This window comes from Carcharhinus amblyrhynchos, chromosome 6 (genome assembly GCF_965287045.1).
Source record: "Carcharhinus amblyrhynchos chromosome 6, sCarAmb.v2.hapA, whole genome shotgun sequence".
Lineage (NCBI taxonomy): Eukaryota > Metazoa > Chordata > Chondrichthyes > Carcharhiniformes > Carcharhinidae > Carcharhinus > Carcharhinus amblyrhynchos.
In genome coordinates this window covers 19,238,211-19,251,983 of record NC_137329.1, presented here as the reverse complement: position 1 = coordinate 19,251,983, position 13,773 = coordinate 19,238,211, and the positions used below count along the sequence as shown (strand labels likewise).

Sequence of the window (13,773 nt, the reverse complement as noted above, 5' to 3'; positions counted from 1 at the left end):
CGAACGTTGTGCAGAAAGAGAGAGAGGGCGAGAAATCGGAAAGTCAGGTTGCCTGGATTTCCAGCATATCCGCCACTTCTCTTCGTCTGGATTTCCAGTATATTCGCCGGCCTAACGCTTGCGCGCACGCTGCAGAGTGGCGCGCGAGGACCGCAGCTGGCAAGGGGCAGAGCTGGGCTGGGCTGGGCTGCCAGCGCGAGGACCGCGGCTCCCAACGGCCAGCCCGCTAGCGCGAGGATAATCCAGCAGCGCGAGGACCGCGGCTCCCAACGGCCAGCCCTAGTCTAGCAGCGCGAGGACCGCGGCTGCCGTCGGCCGACCCGCCAGCGTGAAGCATGTGACGGCTGGCCTGGCCCGGCCTTCCCTCTCTCCACCCCCTCCCGCCCGCCCCGCGAGCGCGGCACACTCGGGGAAAAGACCATGGACAGGAATTACCCGGCCTCCAACTTCAGCGACCCGCTGGCGCCCGGCGGACAAACGTGGCCGTACGAGCGCGCGGGTAGCGGCGTCAAGTCGAGGTAAGAAGGCGCCCTGAGCCGCCCCGATTGTGTATATGTGTGTTTTTGTGACTAAGAGAAAAATCAATGGCCGGGGGCGGGGGGGGGGGCTTCGGGGCCTGGCTGGTACTGTTAGCCCGGGTTGGGGGGTGGGATACGCAAACTGCCCAGCGGATGGAGGGGGAAAGCGCCTTGTTGCTCAAGGAAAGTACGAGGCCGTCGGCCGCTGCATTCGGCTGGCCCTAGGTTAATCGTGTTTTTTTTTAAACCCTGCTTTTCTGCGGCTGTTTCAGCTCTCCTTTCCCTTACTTATTGTTTTTTTTTCCCCCTTTGGAGTTTGCTAAAGACTATCTATAACATGTGCAGGAAGGTTGGGGTGGGTTGCGAAGCTGGCCTCAGATCCCTGTCGACCGAACCTTGTGTAAAATAGTTTAGTTCTGATGCCCCCCCCCTTCACTTTAAAAGAATAAAAACACAAATCAAAGTAAAGGCAGACTGGGTGTTTCTAAAAAACGCGTTATTGATTTAGTGTGATTCAGGGTTCGTTCGGTATGTGACTTTTTTTTGTTGTTAAAGCTTTAGTTTGCAGGAGTAGGCGTGGTCTGCTAGAACTTACATGAGTTCTTTTGCCGGGACTCCCATCAAGTGCTTCAAACTTTATTGAAAGGCAGCAACAAAATAAAAGCACCATTCGAATATAGTGTGACTTGCATGTTTAACTTTGCTGTTGAGGCAAAAATTATATTCAGTTGACGGATCAAGTAAAATTTATGCCACATTGCTAATTAATTACTTCCCAAAATGTGGCTTTAATTAATTAGACTGTGCTACTAAGTCTCTTTTAAGGCGGAGATATAAAGATTACTTCAACCATAAACATTTTTTCTCTGAACACACGGCAATGCAACCGAACTTTTTGGTAAGAAAAATAAATGGATGCTAAGTTTTCAATGTAAATACGGGGATGATAATAGAGAAGAAATAAACTTGTATTTTGTACCTTTCACATTCGAAGGAAGCCCTAAGATTCATTCATCTAACTGTCAGTGAAGTACTTTTTAAGTGTAGTCATTGTTATAATGAGGGAAATATGACAGTTTATTCACAGCAAGGTTCTACAAACAGGAATGTGACAATGACCAAATAATCACTGTTTTGGTAATGTTGGTTGAGGGCTAAATATTGGCTGGTACACTGGTCAGAATTCCCCAGCTCTTCTGCAAAATCTACTGGAGCAGGCAGACAGGTCCTTGGTTTAATGAAATGATTGGCAAGCTAAGCTAGAGACTGGGCTCGATGAATGGCCCTCCTTCATTTCTAAGGGCCACAAGACTGGAATTGTGCATGTTCTCTAGCCATGACCCTTAAAAAAGGTTGAATATTGAATATTTCATAAGTTGTTAAAAAAAAATGCATAATCATTCAAATATTAATGGAATGATCTGGATGGCACGGTGACACAGTGGTTAGCACTGCTGCCTCGTAGCATTGGGAACCTGGGTTCGATTCCTGGCTTGGGTCATTGTTTGTGTGTGGAGTTTGCACATTCTCCCCTTGTCTGCGTGGGTCTCCTTCAGGTGCTCCAGTTTTCTCCCAAAGATGTGCGAGTTAGGCGGATTGGACATGATAAATTGTCCATTAGTGTCATGGGAATTAGCAGGGTAAATATATGGGGTTACAAGGATAGTGCCCATGTGGGATTGTTGTTGTTACAGGCTTGATGGGCTGAATGGCCTCCACTGTAGGGATTCGATGACCAACTTAAAATAGTAGAAACAAAATAAATATTTATGCTTTGTATGCAGAGGGAGCATGTGTCTCTCATAGTCAGTGTGTGAATCAGCTTGCACCTTGCTTTACACGCGTATTACTTCGTCATATTGTTAGGAAGACGACGACACAGAGGGAAACCAAAATAATGTGGCAGCTCTGTGTGGGTAGCACTCAGTAAAATATCTCATGGGCCCCATTCAGATCCCTGTTGGGCCTCATATAGCACCCTTCGTGCTGCAGATTGCCCACCACAAGTTTCATGTCCCATCCAAAAGAGCATAACTGACAGTCGCAAGTTGGTGGAGTGGGACATAAACCCAAAACTCTATGACTTGGGTGAGATTTAAATGGGTGAGCCTTTCACTAAATTCCACAAGTTGGAAAATTAGGAACTTGTCAAAATACATTGATGTTCTTTCCCTGTAAGTTTAAGTAGCATGCTTGTAGTCAGCACATTAATTCAAACTGCAGAATATTATATTTCAATTCTAGAGACCATGGTTTTAATTCTAGGCCATTTCAGATTCAGCTAAGCACTCTCACAGGTTTAGCTGCCTCTGATCCAGATCACAAGACAGACAAGCACTTACTATTACACACCACAGTTCTCTGTCCCATGGAAAAAAATTTGCCAGTGAAATCAGCCATGCCCTTTGAAGCACATACCAAGTGATGTATTGATATTGATAGTATTTGTGGAGTGGTGTATAATCGACACTTACGTGTACTCAGATTGGAAAGAACATAGCAACAAGGGAACAAAATATGTAAAATATTAAGATGATCAGCAATGAAGCTGGTCCACTAGGTTATGGTTCAAAGCTTATTTTATATTGATATTAGTTCTAGCTTTTATTTGGGAAGATTAGTCTTCGAGGTTTAACATTGCTGTTCCATTTCTGTTATTCTGTTATGCCTTGTAGATAAGTTTTTAATGTTTGAGTCTGTCGCTAGGATAAAGAATCTGGAATTAGTCATGTAAATCTTGGCAGTTCGTTCATAAATGCCAGATTTCTGAAATGTGAATTAAAATTGGGCCAGTATAAATGGAACTTAGTAGTGTTAGTTTGAACTATTCTGAAAAACATCTGCATGCATCATAGCATGAGTGACATGTCATGGATTATTTAAATATTGATATCAGTTTGCTGCTCACATGATCTTTGTACTTGAAATTATTACTACTAATAGTTTACCATGGTACTGTGCATCTACTTTTGTCAAAGTTGTTTTCGAGAAAACTCTTTTACTCAAACTCTTTAACTTGAAGGTCATATAATAGGACCAGCTTTATAAATGCTGTGGTTGGAAGAAGAGATCAGTAACTGGGAATTCTGCAGTGAGTAACTTGCCAAAAGCCTACCTGCAATTTTCCATGCACAAGTCAGGAATATGATGGAATGCTGTCCACTTACTTAGATGAGTTCAGCTCTTAACAACAATCGAGGAGCTCAACACCACCAGGGACAAGGTAGCCCACTTGATTGGCATCTCATTTATCACTTCAAAACATACATTACCCTCCACAGTGTATACAATATATAAGATGCAGCAGTGTATACAACATATAAGATGCTGTATATATAAGGCTAGGCCTCCTCCATCACCTTACATCATCAAATCCACAACTTCTTCCATCTAGCAAAAGGGCAGCCAACATATCGCGGTGGATAGAGGAGAGCCGGTGGATGTGGTCTTTCTTGATTTTCAGAAGGCGTTTGACAAGGTACCTCACAAGAGGTTATTGCAGAAGGTCAGGGGGCATGGAGTTGGGGGTAGGGTGTTAGCGTGGATAGAGGACTGGTTGTCAAATAGGAGGCAGAGAGTGGGGGTCAATGGGTGCTATTCGGATTGGCGGATGGTGACTCGTGGAGTGCCCCAGGGGTCGGTGCTGGGGCCTCAGCTATTTACCATTTATATAGATGATCTGGAGGAGGGAACCGAGTGTAGGGTGTCGAAATTTGCTGATGACACCAAAATTGGTGGAAAGGCAAATTGTGCGGAGGGTGTGGAGAGTCTACAGAAGGATCTAGATAGGCTGGGCGAATGGGCCAGGAAATGGCAAATGGAATTTAATGTTGGCAAGTGCAAGGTGGTCCACTTTGGTAGGAATAATGGTAGGAAGGATTATTACGTGGAGAAAAACTGCAGCAGGCGACGGTGCAGAGGGACCTCGGGGTCCTTGTGCATGAGTCGCAAAAACCCAGCTTGCAGGTGCAGCAGGTGTTCAGGAAGGCTAATGGGATGCTGGCCTTCACCGCGAGGGGGATTGAATATAAAAGTAGGGAGGTCTTGCTGCAGCTGTATAGGGCATTGGTGAGGCCGCAGCTGGAGTCTGTGTGCAGTTTTGGGTGCCGTACTTACGCAAGGATATTTTGGCCTTGGAGGGAGTGCAGAGGAGGTTTACTAGGCTGATGCCGGAGTTGAGGGGGTTGAGCTATGAGGAGAGGCTGAATAAATTAGGCTTGTACTCATTAGAGTTTAGAAGAATGAGGGGAGATCTCATTGAGACGTATAAGATGATGAATGGGATGGATAGGATAGAGGTGGAGAGACTCTTCCCGCTCAGAAAGGATAGTAGGACTAGGGGGCACAGCCTCAAGATAAAGGGGGGGCGGTTTAGAACAGAGTTGAGGAGGAACTTCTTCACTCAAAGGGTGGTGAATCTCTGGAATTCTCTGCCTGTTGAAGTGGTGGAGGCTACCTTGCTAAATATTTTTAAGATGCGGGTTGATGGGTTTTTGATAAGAGAGGGGATTAAATGTTATGGGGAGAGGGCGGGAATGTGGAACTGAGCCACGACAGATCAGCCATGATCTTATTGAATGGCGGGGCAGGCTCGAAGGGCTAGTTGGCCTACTCCTGCTCCTATTTCTTATGTTCTTATATTGGAACACCAACACCTGTAAATTCCCTCTAAGTCACACATAATCTTTTCTCAAAGCAATAAGTCATTTCTTCACTGTTGCTGGATCAAAATCCTGGAACTCCCTACCTAACAGCACTGTAGTTCAAGAAGACAGCTCACCAACACCTTGAGATCAATTAGAGATGTGCAACAGAAGCTGACCTTTCCAATGGAATTCCTTTCCCACGAAAGAGTGACAAAACTTGAATAATCCTGTTACATCTTGAAAGACGCTTCTAAAAACTTCTACATTCCTGAGTGAGGAATTCCTACATTCAACCCTGGAACACCTAGATAAAAAGACACCTATGTCAGACTCCTATTTATTGACAACAGTTCAGTTTTAAACACCTTTATTCCTATGAAACTCATCTCCAAACTCAGTGGCCTGGGGCTCGGCTCCTCCCTCTGCGAGTGAGTCCTAGACTTCCTAACCCACAGACAGCAATCAGTAAGCAGAGGCAACAACACTTCTTCCACAATCACCTTGTAGACCAGTGCCCCACAAGGCTGTGTCTTCAGCCCCTTACTATACTCCTTATATACCTATGACTGTGTGGCCAAATTCCCCTCCCAACTCAATTTTCAAGTTTGATTTGATTTACTGTTGTCACATGTATTAGCATATAGTGAAAAGTATTGTTTCTTGCGTGCTATACGGACAAAGCACACCGTTCGTAGAGAAAGAAAGGAGAGAGTACAGAATATGATGTTACAGCCATAGCTTAAGATGTAGAGAAATATCAACTTAATACAAGGTAGGTCCATTCAAACGTCTGATAGCAGCAAGGAAGAAGCAGTTCTTGAGTCGGTCGGTACTCAGACTTCTGTACCTTTTTCCTGATAGAAGAGCGAAGAGAGAATGTCCAGGATGCATGGGGTCCTTAATTATGCCGGCTGTTCTGCCGAGGCAGTGGGAAGTGTAGACAGTGTCGATGGATGAGAGGCTGGTTTGTGTGATAGATTGGGCTACATTCACGAACTTTTGTAATTTCTTGCAATCTTGAGCAGAGCAGGAGCCATACCAAGCTGTGATACAACCAGACAAAATGCTTTCTGTGGTGCAACTGTAAAAGTTGGTGAGAGTTGTAGCTGACATGCCAAATTTCCTTTGTCTTCTGAGAAAGCAGAGGTGTTGGTGGGCTTTCTTAACCACTGTGTCGACATGGGGGAGACCAAGACAGGCTGTTGATGATCTGCACACCTGAAAACTTGAAGCTCTTGACCCTTGCTCTCGACCAGTTTGGTGGTGATAGCACCGTAATGGGTCGGATCTCAAACAATTATGAGATGGAGTGCAGGAAAGAAATAAAGAATTTGGTGAACTGGTGTGATGACAATAATCTCTCCCTCAATGTCAACAAAACGAAATGCAGTGAAGGACCTGCGTCTGTCTAATCAATGGGGATGAAGTAGAAATGGTCCAGAGCTTCAGGTTTTTAGGTGTCCAGATCACCAAAACCTGTCCTGGTCCCTCCACGCCGATGCCATAGTTAAGATAGCCCACCAACACCTCTGCTTTCTTAGAGGCTAAGGAAATTTGTCATGTCCACTATGACTCTGGCCAACTTTTACAGATGCACCATAGAAAGTATTCTTTCTGGTTGTATCACAGCTTGGTATGGTTCCTACTCTGTCCAAGACTGCAAGAAACTGCAAAGGGTTGTGAATGAAGCCCAGTCCATTGCTCAAACCAACGTCCCATCCATTAACTCTGTCTAAACTTCCCGCTGCCTCAGAAAAGCAGCCAGCGTAATTAAGGACCCCATGCACTCCGGACGTATTCTTTTCCACCACCTTCCATTAGAAAAAGATTTTAAAAATCTGAGGACCCAAACCAATGATCCGAACGGTTTCTTCCCTTCTGCCATCAGACTTTTGAATGGACCTACCTTACAAAGAACAAAGAACAACCCAGCACAGGAAACAGGCCCTTCGGCCCAACAAGCCCGCGCCGCCGCATCACCCTACACCTATTCTACCCTGTGTGTCTACGAATGGAACCCCTAACTTAGCCAGATTCAGGGGAGAATAGTGTCAATTTGGTAAACCAATCAGCCTAAGAGCACATCTTTGGGGTGTGGGAGGAAACTGGAGCGCCCGGAGGAAACCCACGCAACCACAGGGAGAATGCACAAACTCCCACAGACACAGGCCCAAATCCATGTATCTGCACAGCCAGCAGTGCTAGTCACTGAGCTGTTGCGGCGCCCGTCTACCGGTCCAGGATCAAGCACACACACCGACACGAAGTACTAGGCCACTTCCGGAACCTCCAAGAGCAGCCCACGCACGACCCACCGTGTGCATGCCCCTCGTTTGACAATGAGGTGGACCTCCACCTGCGGAATAAAAAGACAAAAACGTTAACTTACAAGTCTGCATTTCCGGTGTCTCCCGAGGTTCTGACCTTATTTAATAGCCCCTACTATAACCCTCCATCCTCGTTTTACTCATGTGTCTGTCTAACTGAACCTTAAACGAGTCCAACGTTCCTGCCTCCACCACCCTACTCGGTAGCGTGTTCCATACCCCCACAACTCTCTGCGTAAAGAACCTTCCTCTCACATCCAAGTTATACCTCTCCCCCCTCACCCTTAAATCATGACCTCTCGTATTTGTACCCAGTCTAGGGAGCAGTCTCTCACTATCGACTCTATCTATTCCCTTCAGTATCTTATATACCTCTATCATGTCCCCCCTCAACCTCCGTCTTTCCAAGGAGAAAAGTCCCAGTTTCTCCAACCTTTCCTCGTAACCCAGCCCCTCCATACCAGGCAACATCCTGGTAAACCTCTGAACCCTCTCCAGAGCCTCCACGTCCTTCCGGTAGTAAGGTGACCTTAAGTTGATCTTTCTTGACACCATAGCTATGACTGTAACACTTAATTCTGCACTCTCTCCTTTCCTTCTCTACGTACAGTATGCTTTTGTCTATATAGCACGCAAGAAACAATAGTTTTCACTATGCCAATACATGTAACAATAATAAATCAAATCAAGTTGTTGTTTAAAAGATTTATCTCTGAAACCTTTGTGTTACAATCTTGTTACTACTATGTCAGAATTTTCTAAGCTTTCCTCTAATTCTTTCAAGGTTTCACACACGCTGACCCAGTTACCTTTCTCCCTTTTTCCTACATTGACACTTTAAGACCAAAATTTAACAAAGCCATTTACTTATACTGTACTGTTTCTTAGGAGATCAAATCTGTGCAGATCCTTTCAACTTCAAGTTTTCGAAATGCAAGCCTTTTGTCACCTTTTACCTGTCCTCTACCTCCTCTCTTCCACTTGAACCTCATGTCATGCATCATGAACTTTGGCTCTTCATCTTAGTTTCTCAATTTATAAAGGGCTTTCTACAGGCATTACTCAAGCTTGGATAGACAGCATCTATAATTTGCAATGCTGGGTCGTTTGCTTATTTTGAATATTTTGTGCTTTCACACTTTCGTTTTAATGAAATTATATTGAGCTTTCATTCATTTCCTTCTTTGCACGTGCACCCGCTTCATTTAATTCTAGATTTTAAGTATTATCTACCCCATTGCTCCCAGCAATCAAGGAACTTTTTTTTATATTCCCCCCCCAAGTAAATATCTCTGTTTATTTGTTGCACTAAATTTGAAAGCATGTTTTCTTTCTCCCCTTCCCAGTATATAATGAAATTCTGATTGCAGATATTGTCTACCATACTGCCTGCAGCACACAAACATCTTTTAAAGCCCTTGTTTGTATTTATTAGTTGCACTAAGGCTGAAAGCAAAGCCCTTAACTTCCTGGTTCCCTAGTTTCGCATTTAGGGGTACCCCAGTGACGCACTGGGGAATCCCGCTACGAAGTTGCCGTTTAAGGGTTTACCTGCTAATTGTCCAGCAGTGATAACTTCCCCTGGACAGTTGTGCAAACCACTTATCTTTGAAATTTAATTTCTTCTTTTACACATCACCTTTTGTGACAGCTAGTGCTAGGGAGTGTTCCTTTCTCTCTCTGCTCCATTTAATCCTCCCCAATGCAGCCCAAGGTGCACTGAACTGCTCCTGTCTCACTAGCTTAAGTCAGTAAGGTTGGGCAAGGTGGGAGTTTTGGAATTTCAATGTGCGTAAATCCATTCAGAGTAGTAATCTGCTGGAGATTACCACTTTGAGGAAGTTACAGGCCCATGTTTTATTTTTCCCCAAGCATCAGTGACTTTCACCAAATGCTGATATTTTAAACGGCCATTCTTGAGTACAAGTGATTGGTTTGTTATTTAAAGCTGCATTCTGGAACGGGCATTAACTGCCTTTCCTTATAACATATACTATTATTAATTGAAAGTGATGGTATTACTGTATCAGACTTGGATGTTTGACTGGAATGTGAACTTCAAGTCTTATTGGGTGATGTGCTGCGAGACAAATATTTGCTGTGTTGCTAAATGAAATTGGCATGGAGGTAAGCTTATTAAGAATCAAGATCACTACCTGCCAGTTAGTCAGAATTTGAGCAAAAATAACTAAGTCATCTAAATTATTAGCTGGAAAATGTTTGCAAAATTGCGCAAGCCCATTGGGGACCTGCATTGCAAACACACCTTAGATTATCTAAATTGAATGCTGACATGCTTGATGCAGGTAACTAGCATAAATGTAATACTAGCCTGATCGTAATGTAAAGCATCAGTTTTGTCCGCTAGTACTATCTTGCACGCGACAGCATTTTAATTGCATTGTTTGTGGTTGGGTGAATGTAATTGTGTTATGCAGTAGTTTAATCTGGGGGTGGGAATATTGGACAATTATGGTATATTTTGTTTCACTGATTTCTGAAAAAGTTCCTATACTGTAATTGTCCAGTTAATATTCTTGACTATAAAATTCAGCTCCCAATTTCTAATGTTAAATTGGAAAATCAATATGTAAAAAGACTTTAGGGGGCGATGAGAAATTGCTCAAATTGCATTTTGATTTTCATGGTGACACAAAATCGATAAAGGAAGGGATGTCAGTGTTGGGAAGTCATGTTCATTTTCCTGTTTTGTCAAAAGAATATTTATTCTAATACTGCCCATTTGTTTGCAAAATCCAGTTTGTTTTTCACATTTGTTCTTGGGATGTGGTTGTCACTGGGAAGGCTAACATTTATTGCCACCCCTATTTGTCCTGAGAAGGTTTCTTGAAGTGCGTGTAATAACTTGACACAACTGAGTGGTTTCCTAGCTCATTTCAGAGGGCAGTCAAATTAGTCACATTGGTTTGAGACTGGAGTCACATGTAGGCCAGATTGAGTATAAAACTGAGCTCCCAATTTGTAGTGTTAAATTGGAAAATCAATATGTAATACAGAGTAAGCTCAAACGGCTGAATGGAATGCTCCTATATATTTTCCAAGGAACGTTTCCTAATTGTAATAGTGAACAAGTTCAATTTTTTAATGCAATTTGTCTGATTCACATTAACTTTTACTAATAACCAGCTTTTTATTTCCAGAATTTTAAAATTGAATTCAAATTCTTAAACAGCCAAGCCATGGTAGGATTTCAACCCGTGTTCTCAAGTTCATTTATCGATTAAGTAACTTTAATATGTTTTCTTCTACTTTCGTCCAGTCTTGGTAAGTAATTATTTTATTCAGGTGGTGAGTTTCTTTTGAAATTGGCAATGGAAGAATAGTCATGTAGTGGTTAAACGGATAATACTTAATCAATTAAGGACAGGATGATCAAGTCATCCTCGATCTTTGGGGACTACCAAAGACGAATATGATATAATGTAGTGTTAAGCATTAGACTATCTGATAATGGGCTTAACATTGTTTTCTGATACTGAAGCCTTGTTTTGTGGTTCCTATATAGGAACATAGGACTTGGGAGCAGAAGTAGGCCATTCAGCCCTATGAGCTTCCTCCCTATTCAAGATTATGGCTGATCTGATCTGTCTGTCCTTCATAATTCTTGACTTCATATCAAAAATCTATTGAACTTCATTTTGAAGAAATTTAATGATCCACTGTTTTCAGGGATAGAGAATTCCAGACTTATAACCTTCTGAGGGAAATCTTCTCCTCTCATCTTAAAAGGGAGACTAATTTTTAAACAACGTCCCCTAGTTCAAGTTTCTGCCACAAAGGAAAGCATCTTCCTGGTATCCACCTTGTCAAGTCCCCTCAGGATCTTTTATATTTCAATAAGATCACCTCTCATTCTTCTTAACTCTGTTCAACCTTCGTTAAGGAAGCAGATGGAATTCTTTCACTAATTAGCCAAACATTGAATATAAAGGCAGGAAGGTTATGCTGAAACTAATATATTTGTTGTGTCACAACTTAAGTACTGTGTGCAGTTCTAGTGACCTCATTGTAGAAAGATGTAATTATATCAGAGAGGATATAGAAGAGATTTATGAAGATGTTGCAATTTACTAGAAAATTGCAGCTATGAGGAATAATTGGATAGGCTGGGGTTGTTCACCTTGCAATAGAGGAGGCTTAGGAGTGATTTCATTTGAGATGTACAAAATTAGTGATTAGTAGAAACAGTAGAGAGAAGATGAGGAAAAGGGTTTCTCACTCAGATGATTATGGGGGTGTGGCACTCAACCTGAAAGGATTGTAGAGGCAGAAACCATCAACTCATTTCATAGGTGACTGGATATGTACTTTAAGTGCCGTAACCTGCAGGGTTATCGACCAAATGCTGGAAAGTGGGATTATGTTGGGTAGCTTGTTTTTCAGTCAGAGCTGGGCCAAGTGGCCTCTTTCTATGCTGTAAAAGTCCTATGATTCTAACCTTTCTTCAAAAGATAAGCCCTTCATCCCAGGAATGAGTCAAGTAAAATTTCCACAACTGCTTCTAAGGCAGTTATATCCTTTTTCAAATAAGGCGACCCAAAACTCTTATTTTTATATTTCTAGCTAGTTTTCTCTTGTAGTCTAATTTTTCTCTTGTACTTTTTTTAGTCATTCTTTGCTGGTTCTTGAAATCACTCTTATTTCTGACCTGCCACTATTTTTCCAGAGTTATACAGTGTTTCTTTCAGTTTGAAATTGTGCTTTCCTTTCTCATTTAGCTACAGATGATATATCCTCCTCAAGCCTTTTTTTCTCACTGGGATAAATCTTATTTGAGATTTATTTACTATCACGTTAAAAGTCTGTCACTGCATGTCTGTTGTCTTGCCTTTTAATCCAGTTTCCCAATTCACTTCAGCCAATTTTGCCTTTTTGCTCTTTATTTAGATTAAAACATTAGACTTAGACCCCTACTTCTCACCATCAAATGGAATGTGAAATTCTATCACATTATGATTGCTGTTATTTAGAGGCTCCTTTACTATGAGGTTATTAATTAATGTTGCCTCTTTGCACATTACCAGGTCGAATAGCCTGCCCCCGGTTGTTGCTGCTCTTAGAAATATATTTGTGGCAATTTCACTGAACCCCTTTTCCAGACTGTCTTTGCCAATCTGGCCTTTTCTTATATGCCCCATTATTTTTCCTGTAAACTCTGTATTCGTTATTTGTTGGTTAGATTTGAGAATTATGAAACAATTTCAATTTGGTTGGACTAATCTCAAATGGCACATGGGAAGGGAATAGAGGGATATGGACTGACTAAGGGCAGAAAGTTTTTTTTGTAGTTTGGTCAGGGCATTATGATCGGTATGGGCTTGGAGGGCAAAGGGCCTGTTCCTGTGCCGTATTTTTCTTTGTTATCTTTGATTGAAGTGCAGCTTTTGAGAGTGGAATACCGTGGATACCCCAGAAGCACTCAGTGATCTCTATATCGTAGAACCTTACAGTGCGGAAAGAGGTCCTTCGGCCCATCGAGTCTGCACTCGACACGTGCAGTAAATTTTCAGTGGTAAGAATGTGGAATTGCTGCCACTTGGCGTGTTTGATGCCTGTTGCATTTGATGTATTTAAGGGAGGTGTGATATTTTCATGAGGGAGAATGTAATAGAGAAATACAAGGTCAGTATTGAGAGGAGGCTAAATGTTAGGTCTAAACTGTATACTAATTTATCTCAACCTTTTGCAGTCGAGTCTTTGTAATTGTTTGTAGGCGAACTTTGGAGTTTACCTTCACCATGAAGGATCTATAAGGGAGAAAGCATCCTCATGTTTTTTAATATATTAAGCTTGATGTGGATTTCTTAACTTTTGTTTGAAACTAAAATCATTGGGAGAGCATTATTTATCCAAAAACTCTCCTGAATATCCTCACAAACTTGTAAGATGTGACTTTTCAGAAAAACTTGTTTTAAAGTTGAGGAAGGCCCTTTGACACAAACCCTTTGTATTTCAAATAATACATCTGTAAACAGTAAATTGAAATCTTAATTGGCTTTTCACCAAATTTCACAGGTGTTAGTCTGTTAACAATCAGGGTTACCTTTATAGAAAGGCACACTGACAAACACCTATTCCGTCACAAATGCCAACTTAATCACAATTCAGAATTAAAATGCATTGTAAACAACTTAAAGGAACCAACAGGATATTTGACCAAATTTTTCTATAGTTTAAGCTCTGCTTGGTGAAATTCATTCCTACGGTTTTCAATTGGTGTGCTGCGTAGCTGCCAGATTCAGACAAGTTCTTCATTTAAGT

At 42.2% G+C, this 13,773-nt stretch overlaps 1 protein-coding gene across 3 annotated transcripts in view; it reads left to right on the top strand.

Moving 5' to 3' along the window:
* Window positions 1-375: 375 nt before the first annotated feature.
* Window positions 376-13,773, top strand: part of qser1 (glutamine and serine rich 1) — a 155,349-nt gene continuing 141,951 nt past the window's right edge. For 2 of the 3 annotated variants that reach the window (XM_080189977.1, XM_080189976.1), the window contains exon 1: window positions 376-518. In XM_080189977.1, coding sequence (XP_080046103.1) covers window positions 421-518 — 98 coding nt within the window. In that variant the 5' untranslated portion in view covers window positions 376-420. The remainder of the gene's footprint in view (window positions 519-13,773) is intronic. The other variant, XM_080189978.1, reaches the window with a different exon arrangement.